The 27,391-nt window shown below is 38.5% G+C and overlaps 1 protein-coding gene across 2 annotated transcripts in view; it reads right to left on the reverse strand.

Annotated features, from left to right (window-relative positions):
- LOC114658237 (myelin-associated glycoprotein-like) overlaps window positions 1–27,391 on the reverse strand; it is a 115,605-nt gene that overhangs the window by 10,326 nt on the left and 77,888 nt on the right. Inside the window, exons 1-4 of one of the 2 annotated variants that reach the window (XM_028810381.2) lie at window positions 14,480–14,746; window positions 6,004–6,306; window positions 4,535–4,840; window positions 2,151–2,468 (exon numbers count right to left, since the gene is read on the reverse strand). In XM_028810381.2, the coding sequence (XP_028666214.2) occupies window positions 2,151–2,468; window positions 4,535–4,840; window positions 6,004–6,306; window positions 14,480–14,552 (1,000 nt within the window). In that variant the 5' untranslated portion in view covers window positions 14,553–14,746. Of the gene's footprint in view, window positions 1–2,150; window positions 2,469–4,534; window positions 4,841–6,003; window positions 6,307–14,479; window positions 14,747–27,391 lie in introns of those variants that run through there. The other variant, XM_051932263.1, reaches the window with a different exon arrangement.

The following is a 27,391-nucleotide window of genomic DNA, read 5'->3' on the forward strand; positions in this document are numbered from 1 at the left end:
TAAAAACACAGTTTCAGTCCTCATCATTTACATTTTGTGCCATTCTGAATATTCTGGTGCTCTGTTTGTCAAAATATTGCATGTAAACAACGGTAAAGCCACATGAGTTGTTTTTCATAAAGATACTACTAGAAAAAAAAATTACTGATCTGAATTATAAGGGAAACCTATAAAAAATAATTTGCTAAAGAAAAGTACAATTATTGCTATTTCTTTAATTGCACCAGGGCACAGTTAGAATTCAAAATCATGCTAAGGATCTGTTCTGGTATTTCTAAGGTTGCAGGTTCAAATCCTGTTACTGCCAGAAGGGATCCTGCTCTTTAACCTGGAAAATTGCTCCAGAGGTGCTGTACAATATCTATCCCTGTGCTCTGACATTCAAAAAGACAATTTCACCTTGAGGGTTAATAAAGTATATCAAATCAAGAAAAGATAGGCCCTTCCCTTAAAAGATAATTCTGGCCAGGTATGTAAAGTGCAAATCCTGTTTCCCTATCTCTGTTCCAAAAAGTAATCATGGAGCTCAAAACAGAAGGAAGACATGTGAGAGTTGGGGTGTTTCTAGAATGCTCAGCCAGGATGGGCATTTGACATTTTGGTTTGACTTGTTTTTTTCTCAAGTAATGTTAACTTGTGCACCTAATAAAATCAGTCAAAGCCTAGAAAGCAGTGTAAGGTTATCAAGGATATAGATTTAAATACCAGAGTCAAATTCCAAATGTTATTAAGTTGTATTTAATCAATGAAAATAAAACGTATGTTTAGTAACAAAAAGGAGCTTAGTTAGGGTATCAGTCAGTCAGACTTAGGATATATGAAATTTGAACAGGTTTTAAAATCAGCTTGAATCTTCAACAGAATAATTCTCAGAATCATTTTAGAGATAAGATATTTTAAATTTGTTTATTGCAAATTGCACATCTCTGGTAGCAAACCACATTTTTCTGACTTCTATCATAATATTCCTGAAATCAGTTTGTTTACAGATATAAACTGCATAACTTCACCAATACTATTACATAGTATGTATTTCTTTCTGTTTTTTATGTGTATCTAAATTCTCTCCAGACTGCAGTACTCTGCAAATGGCACTGGCTATTAGCATGTTTCAGAAACTCTCTGTCACATTCCAATGCCAGTTTCCAATTTGTAAAAACATGTTTTCTGAATGCGTTCAAATAAAGCGAAATGCCAAAATCAGGATCACCATGAAAATCAAATTTTCCCTTTACTTTATTAACTTTCAAATGTGTCAGTGAAAGATGAATTCTGAATTTTTCACTACAGCGGTATAGAAATTCAACAACAAAGCATCCTACTTAACTGAATAGTTAGTCTGGCCAAGGCTGGAACTTGTATCAGACTGAATGACCTAGCATGTTCACTGAATATTTGCTTAGGGTCAGTTTTTCAGATGGGTTGAAATGGTGTATCACTGTTAAAGTCATTAGTGCTAAATATTGATGGTTGAACCACTAGAAATCACACTAAGCTTCCTTCTGGACCATTCCATCTTCAAACCAATCAGAAAGGAATCAATGCGTCTGCTATCAATTTTTGATTGAGTGAGCAACAGCCAACCTTGCCCAACAATATCACCACCACCGAGAAATGCTTAAGAGGGAATAAAATTAAAAAGCAGTTTTGAAACATTGTTCATTGCATGGTAAGCTTTACTCAGTTATTTTAAAAAGCTGTAATTTTCCATCTGCTTAATATATACTGTATATATTAGTTAGTATCTATTCAGTCATTTACAAAGACTGCAGAATGACAATATATGAAAGAGAAATAAATACTGCATTACTAAAGACCTGCAGTTCAGAAAAAAATGCTACTGCATTGATAAAATATTCTGCAGTGGTCAAGTCAGAATAATACAATAGCACAAATTAGAAAGATAGCACTTATTAAAATGGACTGGTTAAAACTAAATATTTAAAAAACCACTCCAGTCCAAATTTAACATAGCTAACAAAGATACTTTAATAGATCAACTACATTAATTTATTAAGTGTTTTTAACCCAGTGTTAAAATAAAATAAAAACAGGTAATCCTTGCATTTATAGGTATGTGCTGAATTTGAATACCCCCATTCACTAAAAGTACTACATTTTGTAATTTTTCTATGAAAAAATTAACATACCTGTTCCTTCAGTGGCACTTATGGAGACAGTCACGTTTATCATGCCATAACTGTTGTTTGCAACACACGTGTAGAGGCCTTCACTCTCTTTTGTCATTTCTTTAATGACTAAAATGTGCTTGTGAATCACAAGGGAAGAATCAATGGAGTTTTTATAGTCTTCTTTCTCATGAAACCACATAATTAAAGGTTTAGGATTGCCATCAGCTGAACAAGATAACTCAATGTACGTGTGTTTTGGGATCACCAAAAATTTTGATAAATCATTTAGAGTTTCAAGCCCTTTTAAAATTGTCACATTTATTGTTCGAGGTCCACCTAAAAATAAAATTGGAAAATTATAGGCCTCTGTGTACAGTATAATAAAGCAGGTTTAGCATAAGGTAAAAACAAGCTTTTTTGACTAGCTGAAATTGTTGGTTCTGTATACACTATAAATCTAAACAATGTATTTCCAATTATTAGCCAAATTAGTCAGGTCCATTATAATTAAGTTTCACATGAGTTTTCCAGTCATGTATGAGTGGTATATATAATGTGGAAATTATGAAATAATTTTATTACTTTATTTTGCCAAACTTCTATATAACCTTGAAGTCACATCTCATTTTTCAGTGTGACTCAATTTATTATTTATAAAATGAAAAAGGAGTACAGTAAAAGTAAACCAACAATAACACAGGCTATGTAATATCAAATAAAAACATACCACGCTGGCACTAAGACATACCACACCCCACCCCACCTAAATTAAATGAGTCTGGTGTCTCTGCAGCCAGGAGCCTCCACCCTGGAGCTCTGAGTACTTGGACTTGACTTAATGGATAGTCATCCTTATTTGAGTCAGATAACCCTCCCACAAACCTAATGTTAACCACAGTGTAATTGTATAATTGGGTGGAGCTCTGGAGGAATGCAGCTAGTCTCTATTGGTGTCTATTGGTGTCAACTCCAGCTACTTGGAGCTCCAGGGTAGAGGCTTCAGGCTACAGACATATATAATTGAGTTAAGCAGAAAATCAATAAAAAGAATGACAAGTTAAACTGGTACACACACACACACCCACACATACATACATGCACACCCACCCACACATACACCCATCCCAAGCAGGAGCAAGTGGCAAAGTAAGGGAAAAAAAACAAAGAAGGAAATGTAGAAAGGACTGCCTCAGGGAGCAACCCCCAACCAAGTCTTTACTAAATGAACAACATGAAGCCTTTACTAGATAGTAGAGCTGGAAGAGCTGTTGATCAAAGATGCAGAAAGTTCAAAAAGGGTAAGATCAAAAAATGTCTTCCCGATTGCTGGGGGGACAAGAGCAGGATTCCAGTGAAAGACTAAAAGCAACTTAACTGTAATGGTTTCAGTCATTAAAAGACTCCACTGGGTGAGAAAAAGTGAGGAAACAGAAGAAAGGCTCAAGAGAGAAGAAGTTAAGGGGACAAAGAAATAGTGAGAGAAAGAATGGTGGAGAGGGATTGGGCCCCAAAGCGCCAGAGAGCCACAGCGGGAGAACATTATTAGAAAATGTGGTGAAAGGTGCTAAGGACTTTAAGAGGGCAAAGATGACATAGAGGATTTAGTTCAGGTCCCATTAGATAACATCTCAGGTGGGGTAGGGTAAAGTCTATGGACACAATTGTGTGTGCTGGTGGTTGGGATTTTTAGACCAATTTTGGATATTTAGGAAGATGGTTTGCCACAACAACACAAAGAATGTAGATAGGATTGTTAGCCAATTAGACATGATTGGGAGAGTTTTGACAGAAGCTTTTTGTAGAGGGAGTGAGTAGAGACAAGGCCCCAGTTTAGACTTAGGAGAAAGGGTTGAATCAAATGAGTACTGGGGATGAACTGGAAGAGGGGAAGTGAGGGGAGGTCGACGTGTCCTGAGCGGAGACCTCAGCTGCAATTAGAAAAATAGGAAATGGAAGTAGTAGGATGCCTAGATTGAAGAGGAAGGAATGTTTCAACTCACATCTCATTTAGTCATATATAGCAATCAGGTGAGAAAACATGAATACAGTATTTTGCAGGCACTGAGTACTTGGAATGTTGGTATGTTGGTTCAATGCATTTACTTGGGCATTCATTTTCACAAACAAAAAGAGAGCAATCTTCTAATTGTTTTGTAAATGTACTGAGTAGTAAAACAACGGTAAAGTAGTTTATCCCAAATCCCCAACAGGTAATGCACATAAACAAAACCAATTGGGGATTTGTGACACTATGAATGACAACTCTGAAATCTGCTGTAATATGTACAGCACTTTACTGACAGCAATGAACCTTGAACATAAAGTTGTATGTATACTTTAGACCAGAAAATAATAACAAAAATTAATTAATTATACTGAAATAAAAGTAATTTTAAACTTACTTTTGACATCTAATAATTTATGCTGTGTAACATTTCTTCTCCACAGTGGGTGAGAGGCCTGACACCAATAAGAAGTTCCGTGGTCATTTATATTTGGAGTAAAGCTAAGAACACTTTGAATTTCTCCAAAGCTTGTGAGAATAGGTGTACTTGTGAGCTCATTTGGTAAAGCACTGAAAAGATCATTACGGAACCAACTGAGTGTGATGTTTTGTGGATGCATTCCTCTGACCATGCAAGTGAGATTGGCTGATCTGCCTTCCACTAGAGGGTTGTCTTCTTTAATTTCAACAGATGAAGGTTCAGCTGAAATTTGAGAAATGGCACAAATCAACATCTCATAATACTGGAATTATTTATCTTTAAAATATAAAGGTAAGATATTCTTTATACAAAATGGACTATAAAAATATTATTCAAACTGTATCAATAAGGAAGTGTCAGGTCAAAACTACTCAAATACATTGTCAAATTCTCCCTGGGAGAAATGAGCTGGAAGCATTATGGAAACCATAAGAAAGGGAACTGAGAACTGCAGAAGTTATTTCTGCTTCTGTTTAAAGGGTTAAGAAAAGACACAGGATAAGATATATATACTGGGGGGAAAGGGCATCACAACAAATAACAAATGGCTCTTAACCTGTCAAAATGAGGTTAGAAAAGCAGAAAATGGTCAGAATGAATAATGAAAGGGCAGTTTGCCTGAAAAAATTACCAAGCACTGAAACTGCCCGAGACAAACCTCCATTGAATATATTACTCTCTTCGGTGGAGATATTAGGAAAGACTTTAAGTAGAGAGATTCAATGCTGTAATCATTTGACATTCAGTTCTTAAATAATTTAGAACATGACAAGTCTTTTCTAGGGTAGCACTGTGGTACAGTAGATGCCGAGTGGATGCCATGTGGATCCAATGTCCTGGGTATGAATTCCATACCTGAATGTTATCAATGTGGAACTTGCACATTCACATCATGTCTGCTTGGGTTTTAAACTTAAATCCCCAAAGACATTTAGTTCCGGTTAACTTGTAGCTCTCAATGTTCCTCTGTAATGTGTCACAATAGGTTATGTAATGGGCCCTGCCTTGAGCCCAGTGCTGTCAAGATAGCCTCTGGCTTCCACTGTAACCCTGAATTAGATTAACAAATTAGACAACAGCTCTTTGCTAACATGACCTATTAATTTATCTTTTTCAGATGCTCTGGAATACAAAATTTTGTACAGGGTTTTGTCCCTTGGTTTTCCTTATGAAGCCATAATATATACATCATTATAGTCTTCACAGGAGTATCTGTAAGTCATTTTAAGATTAGAATTGTAGCATTTGATTAAGTAAAATAAACACCTCATTATTATTCAGGTAATACACATAAAAATAAATAAAACACAGTTTTGTTCTGCAAGTCTAATTTATACAAGAGATGCATTTGATGTGAACAAAAGTACAAATCAAATCTTTCATACCATAGAGTATCACCTTGGTTCCTGATCCTTCACCCTCAAAGGAAGTGTTCTCACCAGGTATTTTCACATTGCATATAAAAGTTTTTTCATCATCCAGTGTGGTATTGACAATTATACTTTTGGATTCACAGAACTTTTCTTGATCCACAGTTGTGCATGTTACATTTGCAAATACTTTCCTATATGATGAGCTGAAACCTCCATATGCTCTGCCAGGACATGAGCAGTTGAAGTAACAAAGCAGTTTGACTGGTGTTCCCAGAGCTGCAATAACCTCAGGTGGCTGACTTACTGGTATATGCACTAGCAAGGATTACAGAAAAGAACCAAAGACAATATATTAAGAAACAATATATATTTATAAGTTTACTAACTTTAAAACATTTTAATTAACATTTTATATAAGTAAGCAGCAGAAAGTTGAGGACTGGCTCCTATGCTGCACTTAGTGCTTCCAAAATTGATTTCCAAGATTGTGGAAATTATGTGCCACAGTATATAAAATGTATTTTTTTCTTCAATTAATAAAGTCAAACTGAATATTTAATTTAAGAAAGTTACAGGATAATAAATTGAAAAAGCATTGATATGTGTCCTGTTACAATATTCGCAGAGTCACAGATATAATAAACAGTTTAAAGTGTTTGATTTTGGCATTGAGTCATCTGTCATGTAGAAACACAAAGTTAAATTTCAGTGTCCCAAAAGAAACTTAGTGAAACTTGTGGCAGATGGCCGGGACCCATGCCTGGCCCGGATGCCCCTTTGACACTGGATCTGAGGGAGCAGCCATGGGATGCAAACTATGTCCCCCAGAACACTTGGTGGCAGCCCCCCTGGGTTGCATCGGCCCACTTTCTTGGAACACCGGAGCTCATCCCGGTTGCGCTCCATGGCCACCGCCATGAGGAGCTGCATGGCTTAATGAGCCTGAATTAGGTTAATTACCACCTGAAGCATTTCCGGGTGGGCTGTAAGAGGAGCCTACAGCCACTACTCAAGAGCCAGAGTCGGGAGGAGGAGGAGGAGGAGGAGGAGGAGGAGGAGGAGGATGACGACAACAAAACTGCCTGGGAGGAGTGGAGGTGAAAGAAGAGTGTGTTTTGGGTGTTTTTCTTTTGGTGTTTTTGGGACTGTGTAGGGCCTGTGGGACACAGGGAAGACGTGCCCCACAGGCTGAAGACAAAAAATAAAATCTTTTTGTTCATTTTGATATGTGCTTCAGTTGTCAGTCTGTGTCGGGTCGACGGAAACCAAGCGCTTCTGCCACAAACTATTTAATTTAGTCATACTTAAAAAAAAAAAAAAAAAAGAAAACACAAATAACCCAGGGTGGCAAAGTGTAAGGAGACCAGAGTTCACATTCTGGGTCCTGCCTCTGCAGAGTTTGCATGTTCTTCCCGTGTCTGCATGGGTTTCCTCTGAGTGCTCCGGTTTTCTCTCACAGTCCAAAGATATGTTGGTTAGGTGATTGATGATGCTAACTTGACACAGATGTGTGTTTGGTGTGGGGGTGTGTACTTGCCCTGTGATGGTCTGGGGCCTTATCTGGGGTTTGAACCTGCCTTGCACTCTATACTGTTAGGTGGGTTAGAAAATTACATGACATGACAAATACATAAGTTACTCAATGTGTTTTCACTGTTGGCATGAAGCTTGCCCCTTTTCCATTTGTCAATGTGGGCTTTTCACCTGGCATCCCTTTGATACAATACACTGTACCACAGTGCAGCACCTGAAAATACTGTAAATTGTCCACATATGGACAAGGTATAAGAAAATGCATAAGTAATGTTATTGTGTGAATTCATTGAATGTCAAAGCTAAAGAGAATTGATGTATTTTCATTGTTCCATACTGTTGTCTAATTTGTCTTAATGATTAAAAAACAACTCATTAGAGTGGTCTGCACCACAATCATCCCACGTAAAAAAATACCTTTGTACTTTATGGATTTACAGTAGGTGTGCTGAATGCATTCCTGAAACTGGAATTTCTCTTCCACAAACCATTTCCACAAGTTTTTAGATTCAGTGTTAAATACCATTTTGAAAAAAATGTTGCTTTTTGTTTTTACATAAGTTACATTTGCTTCATGGCATACGACTTTTTCAAGTTTAGAATATTACAAGGGGGCTCCGCCCCCTGCTCGCTTCGCTCGCCTACCCCCGGCGTTGGGTATCCTGAAATACATTAGTCGAGCTCGTTCGTTTTGGAGCCGTCCCCGCTTTGCCCACGGCATTTCAGACGCACGTTGTAGGAGCCTGCGTTCATTGATTTTATCCAGGCAGGCTCGTGTTTGTATATCCATCAGTCGAGGTCATTCGTTTTGAACCCGTGCCTGCTTTGCTTCCGCAGTTTCAGACGTGCGTTGTAGGCACCTGCGTTCATTGATCTTATCCAGGTGGGCTCGTGTTTGTATCGTTGAGCTGTATTGTGTTTGAATTTGTTGTAAAGCGTTCAGCGGTTTGTACAATCCCAAGCAGCACATTATTCCTAACTTCACTCCGCAGTAGTGCCACTCACAATATGGCGGTGACGCCTGCGCCTTCACTCCGCAGTAGTGCCACTCACAATATGGCGGTGACGCCTGCGCCTTTCGTACTATCTTTGTGGACCTGTGGGGCCTCCGTAGTCTCTCACGTTTGACTCTGGGGTGCAGCGCAGAATCCTCTTTTTTGTGTGGTTGTGTCGTTAGTGGTAGCTATGGGCGCGTTGTTGCTTCATTTCTCATTCACGTTAGTGAGCTCTTTCGTTCTTGGGCCGTGACTCCTTCGTTCGCGGTGGATTTCGTTTGCAGTTTATGAGACGCGCGTCTGCGCAGTACGTCCCATGATCCCATGGCCGTGTCCCTGCGTCCATATCCGGTTTATTCTCGGTTAGTAATATGGATTTGAAGTGTATTTTGCACTGAAAAATGGCCATCTTCCTCTGTCTTAACATTAGTTCAGGTGGAAACAACTTAAAATCAAGTATTTGCTAAACATGTTTTGCTCTCAATCAGTATTTGTTTTTCTCTATTCTTATTCCTTCAGAATATCATTAACCCCAAGAGATAAAACTGTCATGTAAAAGGTTTTTACAAAAGTATGCAAGGTCAGTTTAATCCACCCATTGTCTTAATCAGGTAAGAAAACGTTAAAAGAATACAAAGCCTTCCTCTACTGAAAGTGTGACCACAATTTTCTTGAGAAAACTTCAGGGAACTAGTTGAAGAGCTTCTGTCTTCCTACCAAGTACTTGGGTGCAACACATCATCAAACATCCATTTTCTACTCTTTCATTTAGACTTTTTCTCCTGAGAACATGGGAGCACTCTTTGATGAATATGGGGAGCGTTTCCAGCAGGACATGTCTGAAATGGAGTGACGTTATAGCGGAATGTGGAATAAACCTTTGTTAGCAGACATCTGTTAGCCATTCTATGGAGGATTTCAGAGGATTACAAAAACTACCAAATGAATACTTTTTTTAATTAAATATTATATGTAATAGGGAGGTACGGTGGCGCAGTGGGTAGCGCTGCTGCCTCGCAGTTGGGAGACCTGGGGACCTGGCTTTGCTTCCCGGGTCCTCCCTGCATGGAGTTTGCATGTTCTCCCCGTGTCTTCGTGGGTTTCCTCCGGGCGCTCCTGTTTCTTCCCACAGTCCAAAGACATGCAGGTTAGGTGGATTGGTGATTCTAAATTGGCCTTGGTGTGTGGGTGTGTTTGTGTGTGTCCTGCGGTGGGTTTGCACCCTGCCCGGGATTGGTTCCTGCCTTGTGCCCTGTGTTGGCTGGGATTGGCTCCAGCAGACCCCCGTGACCCTGTGTTCGGATTCAGCGGGTTGGAAAATGGATGGATGGATTATATGTAATAAAATTACAGGTGTAGTTCATAATTTTTCATGTATAAATAATTAATTAGAAAATCTATTATGTTTTGTCTTTAAAATAGTGTTTGTTCATTTTAAACCTTTGTCTCTCAAAAAACTGGATGTGATAGAGCAATTATTTTGCCAGGTTTAAGGTAGGAATCTTTTAGTTTTAAATAAACTAAAAGATTTTTCAATATTAAATTTGAGAATATGGAAAGAATAACTTTAGTGATTTGAAATGACATTTTATTTGCTTACTGTATATATTTTCATCTACCTATATTTCTATCCACTCTTATTTTAGATTTAAATTTTTTGAACACACAACATCTCACATTAGGTAAGTACAAGACAAAAGTAAAACATTACCATGACTAACATGTAAACAATATGTGATAGTAGACTAAGCGTACACCAGACAGTAAGAATATCAACATTGTGAGAAAAAATTGACCCTGTAAGAACTTGCTTCTTTAAGCTGATATATTGTGCTTCACTAAACTGTATACTATACATGAAAAAGAAAACTACTATAAATGTAACAGATTTCATGTCTGGATGTGTATGTGTTTTAGGCTTTGGGGATGCAGTATGGCAAAAAGGAGGCTGAATCTATCCTGGCAGCTTTGAGAGCAAGGCCCGGATGCATGTCCAGAGCAGGACACATTTCCCTACAATTATACTAAGCCAAGTGAATGTTAACAATCCCGCATAGAATGTGGGAAGAAATTGGAATTGGAATTGCTGTGTCAGCAGTACAGGAGCGCCGCAGGGGACTGTGCTTTCTCTGGTCCTGTTCAGCCTATATACATCGGACTTCCAATACAACTCGGAGTCCTGCCACGTGCAAACGTTCCCTGACAACACTGCTATCGTGGGCTGCATCAGGAATGGGCAGGAGAAGGAGTATAAAAACCTAATCAAGGACTTTGTTAAATGGTTAAATGGCACATACAGCTGGACACCAGCAAAACCAAGGAGCTGGTGGTGGATTTTAGGAGGTCCATGCCCCTCATGGACCCCGTGATTATCAGAGGTGACTGTGTGCAGAGGGTACAGACCTATAAATACCTGGGAATGCAGCTGGATGATAACATGGACCAGACTGCCAATACTGATGATCTGTGCAAGAAAGGACAGAGCCGACTATACTTTCTTAGAAGGCTGGCATCCTTCAACATCTGCAATAAGATGCTGCATATGTTCTATCAGTTAGTTGTGGCAAGTGCCCTCTTCTATGCGGTGGCCTGCTGGGGAGGCAGCATAAAGAAGAGGGATTCCTCACGCCTGGACAAACTGTTGAGGAAGGCAGGCTCTATTGTAAGCATGGAGCTGGACAGTTTGACATCTGTGGCAGAGTGACAGGCACTGAGCAGACTCCTGTCAATCATGGAGAATCCACTGCATCCACTAAACAGTATCATCTCCAGACAGAGGAGCAGCTTCAGCGACAGACTGCTGTCAATGTCCTGCTCCACTGACAGACTGAGGAGATCGTTCCTCCCCCAAACTATGCGACTCTTCAATTCCACCCGGGGGAGTAAACATTAATATTATGCAAAGTTATTGTCTGTTATACCAATCACTCTTTAATTTAATATTGTTTTTTGTATCAGTATGCTGCTGCTGGAGTATGTGAATTTCCCCTTGGGATTAATAAAGTATCTATCTATCTATCTATCTATCTATCTATCTATCTATCTATCTATCTATCTATCTATCTATCTATCTATCTATCTATCTATCTATCTATCTATCTATCTATCTATCTATCTATCTATCTATCTATCTATCTATCTATCAAAGCCCTCACATGGACAATATGAGCACAATCAATAGCCAGGTCTGGAATTTAAACATAATGCTGTTGGCCTGAAAGACCAATAAAGAGAAATAAAAATAATAATAATAACAAATATTCACAAATATATACCATCATATAATACAATACAATCTCTATTAATATATATTTGAGAGATTATAATATAATATATTCATAAACATTTCAATGATTGGCAAGAAACTACAAAGATAATTAGCAACACACAGCAAATTTTTTATAAGATTGTATGATGAAAAACTGCTATTAGTCCCATCTTAATTTCTCTGAAAATTCAAAAGTTATATAGCAGCATAATGCTTAAATCTGTGAGCTTATGTTTGATCGTCAAGTTGCAAAATCTGTCTTCTTGATAACTGATAATATACATTATGATGTATTCAATAAGTTGAAAGGAAGTAAATGTGTTACATGATGAAATCTTATCAAATTGTGGTAAATGGTCTTTTTTATCTATGGGGGCTGATAATACTCTGACTAGGGAAAGTTTTTTTTTATCACGCAGAGACTGATGAAAAAAATCTATTGACAGAAAAAAAATGCAACACTAGTTGTTAGACTGAAATCAGAACCTTCATTGCTGCAATAATAATGATAAATAAATGAGAATATAAGAAAAATAGGACCATGCGGAAATAAAAACAACAGGATTGCCAATACCACCTGTGACAATTAACAACAACCATTTTGCAGTCCTTCATTATTTTTTTTCAGTCCCACACTGTTATCTCATTTCTAGAAAGACTCTGGCACAGTGGCAGAGAGAGAGTCATTTCTCCAGATACTACAATTCAGGTAGTCCAAAAGGTGTTCTGTAGGGTTAAGGTCCGGACAAAAGGCAAGTAGCACCTGAACACAATACTGTTCATTCCTCTGAGACACTTGTATCAATAGCAGTGTGTGTGTGTGTGGTTGGCATTGTCCTGCTTTAAATATAAGCAGAGGGACCCTGACAAGTCACCTTGCTCTAAGGACAGCAGCATGGGGCCTGTCCCTCATTCTTCTGTCATTAATGCTAACTTTGTGTCTACCAGCACTTTCAGCAGCTATATGGCTGGCAGATCTGAAACCATCTGTCAGATGCACCAATCTGATGTGTTGGTCCTGATTTTGAGTAGTCAATCTGGGGATGACCAGATCTTGGACAGTTAGATGTTCTGCTGGTGTGCTGAAATCTTTGCTGCAGTCAGAACACAGTGAAGCTTAATCTATAGTATCTGGCAGCACTGCCACATGACAGGTTAATGGCCTTCTCCCTTACATCTTGTGGCATTTAAGTAATTATAGAATGCAAAGAAAACAGGTTAAGTGTGGCTTCTGTCTTACTGTGTCATAAACATTGAATTAAGGTCTTTTCAAAGGTAACCTGCTGAAGTATTATTACACTTGGGCCTTTTTGAGTAGGAGTGTAGAAGACGAGCTTTTGTGTGTTTGCCAGTTTGAAATGCCTCATTTCCACCTTGCTGCTCAGATGGCTGAGAAAATGACAACATATTGTTGTGTTTATATTTTCGATCAATATAAATGTGCTTTAACTGTAATTGTCTTTATTCAAATACCTTTTATTGTGACTCAGGTTAGAATAATCCATTGAGCAGCATTATGCTAGTTATTATCTGTATTGTATGCAAATCCATAAAGTTCTAAATTATGTTTTTCATTCAACTTTTTCTATTTTTTGTTTATTTTTTTGTTTTTTATTTTATTTTTCATAGTGTTCTGATTTTGTAAGCAGAATCGTGCTATATATCAGTGAAGTTGAGTGACTGTAAACCTTCTATAATTATTCGGGTTGTCAACCGCTTTTCAAGAGCCACAGTGAATAGTGAATATCATCTAACCAATACAACAACATTTACAGTATTTCTTGTCTGATACCTTTATCCAGGGCAACTTACAACATTTGAGAGATACAAGTGGTTACATTTCTTTTGTTTTTCCAGTTGGGGCACAGGCAGTACTGAAGTGACTTGCTCATGGTTAAACGGTGTCAGTAGCGGGATTTGAAGTCTAAAGCCTAAACTTCTATGCCACACTATTTGCCTTCACTATGGACAATCATATTTTTGTGAAATTTGCATATACTATATTAACTAATTTACTCTATAAATTAGAAATGTCACATACAGACGTGGCAAATTAAAAAATATGTCTGGATCAAAATAACTTTGTAAGATATAAATGTTTATGACATTTTTATTCAAGAGTTAAAACTCAAATACTGGTCTATCTGGCAATTCTTTAAAAGCTTTTCTCTAAATAAACAGAAGTATAAACTAAGCAAAAGAGTTACCTTTAGAAATAATATTTAGTTAAAAATAATGCAGTAAAAACTTTTTGCTTCTCCTAAAAATAAAAGAAGGTCCAACCAAGAGTAATATAAAAGTAAAACAGAATTGAAATAGAAAACAAAAATACTATAATGGCACAGGTGAGCAGTTTTACCATATACTTTACAAAAGCTCTGTATTTCTGTCTGTCTATCTATTGTATATGTAGGTCATAATATTTTTTGAAATAATTTTAAATTATTAAATAAAATGCACTACAATACATTTTTTTAAATTTTACATGTTTATGCCTTTATAACAAATGTTTATAATCATTGTAAAGAAAAGTTAAAGAAACCTAGAATGCAGCATTTAACACTTGCCCTAATTCAATATTAGAGGGCACTTTCAAATATACAATATAATGTTATTCTGGTTAAGGCTCTCTAAAAACCAAATTAAACAAAAGAAAAAGAAGCAGAGCACCTTCAAGTAAAAAAGTACTTACCCGCTAATTGCTTACTGAACTGCCAGACAAGCAGATAGAAAGAAAAAACAATGAAAGATGCTGTAGTCATCATTTCTGCACATGCTGTTTGTCTGACTACTTTCCTGCACCAGTGTACTTCAGTTTAAAAAAAAGAAAAGAAAAAAAGCTTATGGCAGTGGGACCGCTGTGAACACAGACTCTTTGAAAATGCAGTTTTGAAGATCACTAATAGAAATAAGGAGTATCCCCTCGTGAGAGACGTTTCTCAATGAACAGCAGAGAGGATGTCAGTGCAATCAGAAAAATGAGACAATCTGAGAGGACCAGCCCTGTTTCTTAAAAGGAAGGGGAAGGCCTATAACTTTGCATATCATTTGTACTTTCAGAAACATTTTCTGGAAATCTGCAAACTACAGTAAGACTAAGAATACAAGAAGAGGATAAGAATACAAAAGATAACATGAAGTGTAAAAGTGTTGACCAAAGCAAGTTTAATAATGTAAATTTGGTGACTTTTGCAGAGATCAGGAATAAAAAATTGTGATTGTGATCTACAGTACACACTTGTCTTAAACAGACAAGTACTCCTACAACAACAACAAAATAATCCCTTTAACCCAATATTTATTAAAAGTATTAATATGAAGTGTATATGGCATTAATAACTTCACAGTGCACATTTATTCTGTTGACATTCAGCGAAATAATGGAAATATATAACTACTTAGAGATGGATTGCTACTTTGGGCGGCACGGTGGCGCAGTGGGTAGCACTGCTGCCTCGCAGTTGGAAGATCTGGGGACCTGGGTTCGGTTCCCGGGTCCTCCCTGCGTGGAGTTTGCATGTTCTCCCCGTGTCTGCGTGGGTTTCCTCCGGGCGCTCCGGTTTCCTCCCACAGTCCAAAGACATGCAGGTTAGGTGGATTGGCAATTCTAAATTGGCCCTAGTGTGTGCTGGGTGTGTTTGTGTGTGTCCTGCGGTGGGTTGGCACCCTGCCCAGGGCTGGTTCTCTGCCTTGTGCCCTGTGTTGGCTGGGATTGGCTCCAGCAGACCCCTGTGTTCGATTCAGCGGGTTGGAAAATGGATGGATGGATGGATTGCTACTTTTCCTCTAACCAGCTATGTAAGTAGTCAAAAAAAATTATATTATGGTGTAGCAGTAGAGGCGTGTATCCACCTCTTGAACCCTCAGGTACCACTCCAAACACCAGGTAAAAGTACAACTATTATTTATTTTGTTATAATACAGTGCACCAAGCACCCTCCACTCCACACTATTCATATAATCAATTAACACTATCACAAATACCAATCCTCCTCTCCCAGACTCTCGGTGGTCCCCAAGGTATCCAGCAGGGCTGTGTATAAAAACTACATAGTCCATGAGGCCCTGCTGGAATTCGGGGCCCGTCCATGCTGTCGGGAGAGCTCCTCCTGGCGGCCTGGGAGTGAGGGCTGGAATATGAAGCCAGCCATCCATCACAATGGGCTTTATAGGAATACATTAATGCAGTTTTATTCTGCTGGGTAGGAAAATTGGAAGGAGCATAAGAGATCAACATTAACCATTTATCTGTTTATTAGATCGATCCCATCCAGGATTGGTTCTTGCCTTGTACCTAATGCTGCCATGCCATGATAGACTTCAGCATTCAGTTAACCTTCATTGGAGTTAATGGATTCAGTAGATAGAAAGATATTGAACATTATTTAAAGCAAGTTAGAATCATTGCTCCTGGATTCTCATTTTCTCCTACAGAGGCATAGTGGAGAGCATTCCTAACAACATCACAGACTGGTATGACAATATGGCAACTGCACTGTTGACTACAAGGATGGTTACACTGGACCAGTTAATCACCAGAGCCACACATCCATCCAACTCACAACAAGAGATTCTGAAGAAAGCCCTTCCCATAATCTCAGACCCCAAACACCCTAATAACAAATTCTTTTCCAACATCCATGCCAGCAGACTTACAAGCAGTTTGTATGTTAAATGTAATTATCTCCTCGGCCTGTTTCAAGACTCCTTTATGGCATCAAATTGTATTCACTTAGATAGATAGATAGATAGATAGATAGATAGATAGATAGATAGATAGATAGATAGATAGATAGATAGATAGATAGATAGATAGATAGATAGATAGATAGATAGATAGATAGATAGATTTATATGGTGATTTTATAGACACTCAAAAAACTTCCCATAGACAGAGGGAAACCACCTGAACCATCGCCAATGTGCAACATCCACCTAGAACAGCGGTACTCAATTACAATTCCGAAAGTCTGCAGTGCCTGCAGGTTTTCATTCCAACCTTTTTTGTAATTAGATGCCAGGCCTAACAGATAACGGAATTTGGTACAATATTTAGTTATATGGCTTGTAAGTGGTTTCATTCTTCCAAGGTAAAAATTGTATATTTTTTATTTTCTGAGAACTTTGTCCACATGTTTTGTAGTCCTTCCTTTTTCTCTCAGCTATTTCAAAACATTGTATTAACACAGATACTTCAAAAAGCATGTACACAGGTTTACATGGAGGCACGTTCGCTGGAGAGCTGATCATTCCTTTGTCATTTTTTATCTTATTATAAAATGATATTGGTAAGAAAATAGGCAACAATTAAAACCTAAATATAGCTAAACAGGCAATGAAGGGTTCTGAATTTTAATAAGCAAGTTAACTAAAATTAAACAACAAAAATGTTCTTTTATTAGTAAGTGAATGGTTCAAATTAAGAAATTGGATAAAGTGAAAACCTGCAGTCAACTGAGGACTCTAATTGAGTACTTCTGCCATAGATGATGCAATGGCATTCATTTTGCACCCGACACCCACCACAAATTAGATATTAGGTGGGAAAGGGGTGTGGGTGCTAAAGAGTTAAATGGTTAAAAATCTGAAAATGACTAAAGCCTGAAAAGTGTCTTGCTTAGAAAACTGTCTTCTTAGTAGAAGGGCTGCAGCTGTTAGGTGAAGAATGATTCAAGGTTACAGCATGTACACAAGATATGAGTGGAGGAATTGTTCATTTAAACAGTTCTGGAGAAGGGGTAGGCTGTAAATTTCATACACACAAACCTCAAGCTGGCATGGGAAAGCCAGCAGTTGTGTATACCCCTGTGAGGTGCTGTGAAGGTTCGAGGGCCCTGTATAGGGAATGGACTTTAACCAATTAGAATAAAGGAGATAAAGTGTATAGTGTGTGATTTTTGTGGTTTAACAAATCAGTGATGTACAGTATTATCAAGGTGCCTTATTTTTGTAGCCATAAGATGTATTATTTTATATTATAACTGAGATATGCAAACCTGTTAAATAAGCTGAGAGTACAAATAAGTGCTTCACCCTCTTTTTTAGTGACCATTCCTTCTGCTAATCTGTTGGCTTCAGGGATCTCTCTTTTCACAAAAAGAAACAAGGACAGATAACAGGCTCCCTCCTCGCTGTTTCTTTGGGGTGATTATTTACATCAATTAAATTTCTGCCACAAGAGAGACAGACAATTAGAGACCGGAGATGATGAGGGGGTCATAGCTGGTGAGATGGGCAATTGAGCTGGGACATCAGGGTACAACCTACTCTTTGCAAGGGATGTCCAAGGATCTTTTAAAACCAAAGTGTGTCATTTCCTTAGTTTTCTCTCGTCTGAAGTATGGAACCTTTTTTCACCACAGTGTCATCATCACTGCACTGGTGCATTAGGATCTATACACAGACCATCCACAGCTTCCCCGGTTTATCACCCATCCAAGTACTGACCAGGCCCAAGCATATTGAGCTTTAGATGAATTACATGGTTTGAGGTGCAGGTGTTATGGCCGCTGCAGTGATACAGGCTGTCCTCATACCTCATTTACTTGTACCTTTTTTAATGCTGCTTTAACTGTTTGATACCTTTTGTAAGTTTATATCTGATAATTATACATATTTATTGGTCAGTTTTGCTTTCTTTAATATTTCTTGCATTTTCAGTACTGCCTAATGATCCATCCAGTGTCGATTCCCTCCTTACATCTGATGCTTCTGAAATAGATTCTGCCTCCACTTGCAGCTGAAAATTGGATTAATAGGGTCAGAAAACATTCATTTTGAAAAACAAACTTAAAGGAGAAGTGATATGGTCACCTACACAGTGAGTCAAATAGAAGTTTCAAAAAGCAATGTTAAATTTAACACAGTGAAAAAAAACATGCTTGCAGGAAAAGAATGTACAGAGTATTTATAGCATTTACTGCATGTGGTTAACTGGCCCGCATACAGTACAAACCCAATTGTCTCATACAATCTGATTTTATTAAAGATAAAAGGTAATGTCTTCTGTGTTATGACTAGTGTATAATTACTACCCCTAAAAAAAATTAAAAAAAATAAAAACTTGTGTAATTGGAAAATGTAATATTCTGCTGACCACTGGACTGATTTTAGAACTCACTAGCTGCTGTACTTTAAAACACTTCAGCATCGCATATCAATGGTGTTGCATTACTTATGAACATTTCAATAAATTCATTTATTTTACAAAACCCGGTTAGTTCTGAGAAAATGTGTTGAGTATAGAAACTAAAAATATGTTAGACACTACATACATAAAAAATAAGTAAGAATAAACATCCGTAAGACGCTATGAGTGAATAAACAACTCTATAGGACCCACACATATATGAAGTATTGCAGTGGAGAAAGAGCTGTTCCTATGGTATGAGGTTTTTGTCATGCTAGATGTCCTTCTCTTGCTGGAACAGTCCATGTTCTGAAGATTTTTCTTGGCTATGATATTGCTTGCATACCTGACAATCCTGGTAGCATGTAAGTCCTGAAGCAATGGCAACTGTCAGTGAATCACCTTCTCTGCATTTTGGATATATTATCTTTGGCTACAGCAGCATCAGTAATACCAGACAGTAATGGAAGAAGTGGTGGTACTGTAACAGGAAAAATATCCTATATTGAGCTTACTTAGTGAGTGAACTGATGTTCAGCTACCACTTGAGATTCTGAGCAGTAATAGTGCCAAGGAACTGGAAAGACACCACTGTGTCTACTGGTGTGATATAAATCAGTTGGGGTGGACTCCTCCCAAAATCTATTACCATCTCCATGGTCTTTTACACATTGAGATCCAGGTTGTACTTACTACACCAAGACACTAGATGATCAATCCCCCTCCTATAGGCAGACTTATCTCGATTAGAGTTAAGCCCAATGAGGGCTGTGTCATCTTCAGACTCCATGAGTTGTACAGACTGATGGACAGGGGTGCAGTCATTGATATATTGGAAGAGCAGTGGAGACAGCACACAGACTTCAGGAGAGCCATTACTAACAGTCAAGTGGCCAGAGATATGTCTCTTCAGATTCATCTGTTGCCTCCTGTTAGACAGGATGTTTGTGATCCAATGGCAGATGGAAACAAGCACATTTAGCCTGTTCTGAAACAAAGCTGGAAGTATAGTATTAAATGCAGAGCTGAAATCTGTAAACAAAACCCTGGCATAGTTACCAAGAGAATTCAAGTGCTGAGGGATGAAGTGGAGTGCCATATTAAGGGCATTGACCTGTTCACTCTAGGCAAACTGAAGAGGGACATGAAGTGAATTAGTGACAGACGGCGGTCAAGTGAGGTGCAACACAAGTCCAAAGAATAAATGCTGGGGCTCCAACTGGGTCACCCCTTTTAATATAATGGTCTTGAAAACAAAAGAAAAAGTGCTCATCGCTGTGGATTCAAACAAAAAATGATAAGGCAGCAGTGTCTCATGTAGAAAACAGATGCTCATCTGAGCAGTCAGACTGGGATAGAGCTCTCTCCTATGGTGGGTTTATGTTCAAATGAGACAACACCTTCCAGGAGCACTTTGAATTTATAGTCCTCTGAGCAGAAGGGGTGGAGTCAGTTGTCTTCACTAGGTGTCTTCTCGGAGCTGTGCCAGAAAATGACCCAAGAGAGGGAACCATGAGATGATCAAATGATTTCAATACCAGCGAAGTCAGGGCCACAGGTCTACAGTTGTTAAGTCCATTTGAACATGGTACTTTAATATGGAGGAGGAAACTGAGTTTGGCAATGTTTGCTTTACAGGAGTTCTGCCTCTTGAATACCATATTAACATCCATCCATCCATCCATTATCCAACCCACTATATCCTAACTACAGGGTCATGTGGGTCTGCTTGAGCCAATCCCAGCCAACACAGGCAGGAAACAAACCCTGGGCAGGGTGCCAGCCTACCGCAGGGCATACACACACACACACACACACACACACACACACACACCAAGCACACACTAGGGACAATTTAGAATCGCCAATGCACCTAACCTGCATGTCTTTGGACTGTGGGAGGAAACCCACGCAGGCACGGGGAGAACATGCAAACTCCACGCAGGGCAAACCCAGGTCTCCTAACTGCGAGGCAGCAGCGCTACCCACTGTGCCACCATGCCGCCCACCATATTAACATCCTTCTCCAAAACAGTTAGAGAAGGTGTAGATGGGGGAGAAGTATATCAGAAATTAAAGATGTAGCGCTCCAAGCCCCCACAGTGATAATGGGAATGAGCATGGTACTTCCAGTGAGCCAATGGCTTTTGGCATAAGGCATGATGTCAGGACTACAAATACACTTCATAAATAAAGTACAACTAACAAGATAAACTAGAACACTGTAAAGTGTATAAACTTAACATATCATTCTCAAACTCACTTAAGACATTTCAGGGCAGTCCTGGCAGCATTGAGTACAAAACATCAAACCAGCAAAGTCATGGAGCCAAAAGGTCCACTCAACCACACATCCACACACCCACACTCACTCATACTGGGCCAGTTTGGAGTTTCATAGACTACTTTGAGGGCTTTAGGAGAAAACATAGTGTACCCAGAGTAAAACTCTTACAGATATGGAAAGAAGATACAGACTCCTCACTCACAATGCACAAACACTTCCTCAAAAATAGAAAAATAACTAAATGTTATAAAAGGCAGATATTGCCGTGAGTATTTTTAGCAAGCTATCTGTATCTGTATCTTTCGCAGTAAGTGACCTTATATTGGCAGTCAATTCAAACTTCCTGCCTTGATGTGTATTCTGCAACTTGTTATATGCACTGTTTTTAAAAGCATCTGACTTATTGACTACTGATTTATTAAATGCAAACCTTTGAAGTTACTGTTTTAGTCTTAAAAGACATCAGTAATGTAAAAAAAACCTATGGAATTCTAAGATTTTTTTTTCAAGGTGCAAAATGTACAGTTTGTCAAATGGCATCTGTGATGTGTGTTTTCTTTCTTTCTTTCTTTCTTTCTTTCTTTCTTTCTTTCTTTCTTTCTTTCTTTCTTTCAACCATTAATGATGATCAAGTCATCAGTACTTAAAGTAGGATGCTGATGAATATATTACACATGTACTCTTCTATTACAGCAACAGCTCCTTTTACCAAGCAGTTAATTGAGTTGCTCTGTTAAGTGAAATATGAAACCACCACTTCAATAAAATATTTCTTGAGATCAGATTTCTTTTATGTTGTTTTCAACACAAGACACCAGAGTGTTAAGTGCTACAAGGCTTCTGTAGAGAGACAAAATTGTTGTCACCTTGAGTGTTTCATTAATTTTTAGTGCTCTCGTGTCTGGAGATATGTCCTACTGTTAAGGTTCAGGCCAAATCACATTGCATGATTTTTCCAGCAATTTTTAGTTATAGACTTCATTTACATACGTGTAAGGGGCAGTTGTGGTGAACACCCATAACCTTTAGTCGGGTAGTGTGACATAACCAGTGACTCAGTCCATCTAGTTTATGACTTGTCTTAATTCTTAGGGGCAAGTTCTGTGTGCATGAGAGCTGACAACCAGTAAATGCTCACTTGAACTTACAATGTATATAATGAAGATACAAGGAATAAGGAACATTGGTGTTTTGGACTTCACAAGCAGAAGACAGGCTCATCTATCTGATGTCTCACGTTTTACCTATCACAACAGAAAAGATAAAAAGGCAGAAGTTGTGAGTGAACATGCTGTCTACCTGTAAACCCTTCACACAGCCACTGCTTCCATCAGGCAGCCTGTTATTGGCTTTCAACAAAATGGGTGAGCTTGAGATACTTTGGAAATGTGACACTGTGCTGGAAAATTGCTACGCAGTGAAATCATTTGAAATCACCAATGATTTTTAGATGCGTAAACTGAAATACTCAGGGTTTGCAGTTTTCAAGTTTGTCATCCCCTCTGATTAGAAGTCATTGGCTTTACCCATGCCAAACTGGTCTAAGGGGACAGGACAGACATATAAAAATCCAATACTGATTCTCATAAATGAACAAATTAAATTGAAGAGGACCTCACCTAAAACAGGGATATCCAATGAGTGACTGGGGGTCAGGTGACCCACATAGCCTATTTAGACTCAACCTGAAAAAGCTACACGGAGTCACCATGTGGGCTCACCATTCACTAGATGAAGGTTAAGAGTCAGATGTCAGTCTAGTAACAGGCAAGAGTGAAATGCATACTACTGTAGACGCTGGAAATAGAAAGTGGCATTTGAGACATAGGACATAACTTATCTGGAAGGGAAGGAGCTGTAACTTGAGTGGTAGGTTGAAAGATACCAGAGACATTCAGCTAATCTCACCTGTATGCATAGCATGTCCTCTAGAACCAAACCTCTCTCTTACTCTGGCCCAATGAGGAAGTGCCACTGGTAGGTGTGAGGAAATTGAAATGACCTGGACTGAATTTTGTACAACTGCAGTTTGTTTCTGTGGATCAGAGGAACGCTTCAATTTGACTTTGAGATGCAGAGAATAACACATGGGATGCTTTTTCTGTGGTTGCAATAAATAACTGTTCAGAGTATTCTGCCTTTTTAGGAACATTGGATTCTACTAGGAGCCTTATATGCTTATACAGGGTATGTAGAGAGTGAAGGAGATATTTGAAGGTTAATGATCAAAAGACATGATATACCTGATCTGAATCTGAGTGGTAAACTGGCGGTGGATTTGCGTATTTGTCATGGAATGTGCGTAATAAAGGCTGTGTTATGGTTTAATCAGGGCTTCATCCTTGCTCTGTGTCCACTTCACTTGTTTATTTTGTTGTTGTTGACTGTTTGTTATTTTCCCACGCCATTAGTTTTTTTAAAAAAAAATTTATATACAGAATTTTGTATTTCCTTGTTTTTGCATCATTATGAATTTTTTTAAGAATGTTAATTAAGTTTTAATTTTTCTTGTTTTTGTCCTTGGTAATTTTATTTTGAACTCAATGTGTCCGGGGCTTCACAAACGCTGCAGCTGTGACTGCTTTTGTCCTATTTGTAGACATGCCCTAATCCAGAGTCAAGGTAACCTTCTCATTTTTTCGGGCCCCTATTTTTGGAGAATCTCATAGATTATTTCTATTGTAAGTTCTGTTTTTTTAATTCTTCTGTATTTTGGATGTTTCTACTCTGTCCTTGGCTAATGATGTTGTCTTTGTGACTTTAATTTTTCATATTTCAGTTGCCTCTTTGAATTAACATTTAGCATTTTTGGATCTGTTTTGGAATTACTTCATTGTTTTTAATCCCTTTTTAATAAACTGCTGTTATTACAAGAAACTCTGCTTTCTTGGTTTATATGGTTCCACTTTTCCTTTTGAGATTTATAGGCTTATCCTATTTTGTTGTGTGCAGGCCACAGGCCCACTTTTGAGATTTAGGGCCATGCATAACTTTATTTATCAGAGCCTGTCCTACAGTTTGAGCTTTTATTTTTTGAGTTTCTTGGACCAAATACCAAAACACCCCCATGGTTGGCATACAAGACACAGATCACTGAACGAAGACCCAGGGACAAACCCTAAACATACTGGAAGGTGTTGTGATTAGGAGTCACAAACATGGAGACATGGGTTACACGCCGCTGAAAGGATCATGAAGCAGGGCAGGACTATCACTAGCCCAGAAGAGGTTCACTTAGTCCATCATACACCTTATTGTTATCTGAAAACTTTCAAACAAGGCGAGCTGGCAGAATAATTAGAAATATCCCAAAATATAGCTGAAGCATCACAAGAGGAAGGAGAGGATGACCATAAATCCCTGGCTTGTAGACGGAATGTACTGTATAACAAAGAATCTTTATAAATAAAGTTTTCTTGCTTGACAAAAATTTGAACATAAGAGAAAAATGCTGAAAAGGGCAAAAGAGACAAAACTAGAACTGCCAAAATGTAATCCTGCATCAAACAAGTCCAGTACATATTCCAGAAATCAGAATTCTCAAAACAGAAACAAGAATTGGACAAAAGTCAGAAAATTCAAAGAAAAACAGCAATTATCACAACTCTCAATACAAGTACAATGATCTCCTAATCTGAGTCTTCTCTGCTCTGGCCTATTTAGCCAGAGGAAGGGCTCAGGAGTGGTGACATCAAGGAACAGACATATATGAATCCATCAAAGACCTGGGGCCTCATGTATAAACGGTGCGTATGCACAGAAATGTTGTGTAAGAATGTTTCCACGTTCAAATTGCGATGTATAAAACCTACACTTGGCTTAAAGCCATGCACTTTTCCACGGTACCTCATACCCTGTTGTACGCAAGTTCTCCGTTAGGTTTTGCAGACTGGCGGCACCCAGCGTCAAAGCAGTGCTACTGTTCCTGTGTGGTTACCCTTTCTTAGATCCACATCCACGACAGCAGCTCAAGTGCTCCTTGTAGAACTGTTTGTACTTGCAAGTTACCGTGAGGTAATTGTACTTATGATACAGTTATAATATTGCACAACCTGAGCCACTTTATAAAGCACGTATTTACATATGATGATGATATCATTTTTAAGATGAAATGCAGCAAAATATGTTGATTATATTATACAGATAAAACTTTAACTTTAACTACACGGTGCCGCAGCGCTAGCGAGCTTGAGCTTCGTTCACGGTTTGTTCCTGCCTCGCGCTGTTTTCATGCTGTGGCTGGTGCGACACTGGAAGGCTAGATGGATAGAATAATTAAACATTACGAAGATATTTCAATGTTCCTTAAAAGTTTTGAAGAATTGGCGTTCTAAGCTTACAGATGGCTTAACGTCTATTACAGAGCTGATTGTGTGGCAATTGGGTATTTGGAGAAAGAAAAGTAAGGACAGGAATTGGGGGTTAGTACGTTTGAAAAAGACAGTACTTCTGTAATAAAGCATTTCATCGAAGGTTGCGCATGGTGCAGCAAGCATCTTGCTGTAAGACATGAACAATCACTGCGCCACCGTGTTCCCATGTTTAATAACATGTTTTAACTCCTATCATCATGATACATCTCAGTATTTTAAGTTCAGAGAGCTGTAATATTACGAATGTAATGGATTCTGTGTCCTGTTGGAGGAAGAGAAAGCCCGGAAGCACGTAGTGATTCACACACATAGAGCACATAGAAGATCAAATACAAAACAAAGCATTTAACGTGCTACTTTAGTTACGATGGGATTTGAGAAACTAGTAAATTAAACAATTTTAAGATGAAGTTTATGATGTTCTACTTTAATGACAAAATAAACTACATGATTAAAGTGGAAATTTCGAGATTAAAGTTGACATTTCGTGCTTTTTTCACACTGTGTGCCTTTTTTTCACTGTACCCTAATAAGCTTTCATATGACACTCAGACGTTGGGCTACGAGTCGCTTTTTCATGCCGACTTTGATATGTGACAACTTTTTTATTTCGGGCACTGTGCGACTTTGTGAACTTGAGCTTTCGAGTTTTTCCGACACACTATGTCACTCGATCAACTTCCTTTTGTTGCTTATATAACTGTTTAAACCATCATTTAGTACGTTTTTCTTTGCCTCCATTTGGTATTCACTGAAATTCTTCTATTTTTCCTCGTACTTTTTCCATTGCCTTTTCGCTGGGCTTAAGGGCTATTTATATTGATTTGCATATTCAAAGAGGCGTAATTCTGGGAGGAGTTGGGGCAGGACAGCAGGAACATGCATGTGCGTTTATTTCCACGCTGAGTGGGATTTATGTAGCGGAAGAACGCGGACGTTGGCAAACACACAGATCCCTGCATCTGGATTTTTTTGTGTGTAAGCACATTTTGGCTTTTGTGCTTATGTCATGTTATAGTGTGAATTCTATGCATGAGGCCCCTGGTTAACAAGAGACACCTCTACTTCTGAGGGTATTCCACCTATGGCTCCACTTTCTCCACAAACTTGTTACCAGTTTCTCAGTATATTATAAAAGGTAACTGACTCCACATAATACTGTATAAGCCAGGTCTAACCCATCTGATTTTGCACATTGTCAGTGAGGAGTCTTATTGTCTTCACAGGCAAAGCATTTGAAAATCGAGTTGGAAATACAGAAGAGGATTGACTAACAAGAAAGTGAATTAAGCCCATGTCCGTAGTCCAGTTCCATTGACTTTGTGCTCAAGTCTGACAGGTCTAGGTGTTTCTGTAATGATTTCCAACAAATCAACTATGTCTCTAGTTTTGATGCCTATTTAGGGAATCCATTCCCGGGAATTTGGGAATCCCGCATATCATTCCCGGGAATCCCGGGCTTCCGGGAATGACACAGTGCACGGGCATCTCACATGTAAATGGTTTTAGAACGAGTGACACTTATTTTTAATAAAACTACTGCAATATGTTGACACCAATAAAAGACTAACCTTAACTACAAGCAGTTCATGCTGTCATATAAGTACACGTATCTAGTTAGTTGCGGTAATAAGAGCGTAGAAAGCACAAAGTGTCGAGCGTGTGGTTGTCCAGGCGAGAGCGCACCTTTGTGCAGAGTACGCCAGCCACTGAGAAAGCACACTCTACCTCCACTGAAGTAGGCGGCACAGTCATCAGATACCGATACACTTGTTCTAAACAATGCCCGCGCTTGCAGTTGCTCTGAAACACAGC

This window comes from Erpetoichthys calabaricus, chromosome 9 (genome assembly GCF_900747795.2).
Source record: "Erpetoichthys calabaricus chromosome 9, fErpCal1.3, whole genome shotgun sequence".
Lineage (NCBI taxonomy): Eukaryota > Metazoa > Chordata > Cladistia > Polypteriformes > Polypteridae > Erpetoichthys > Erpetoichthys calabaricus.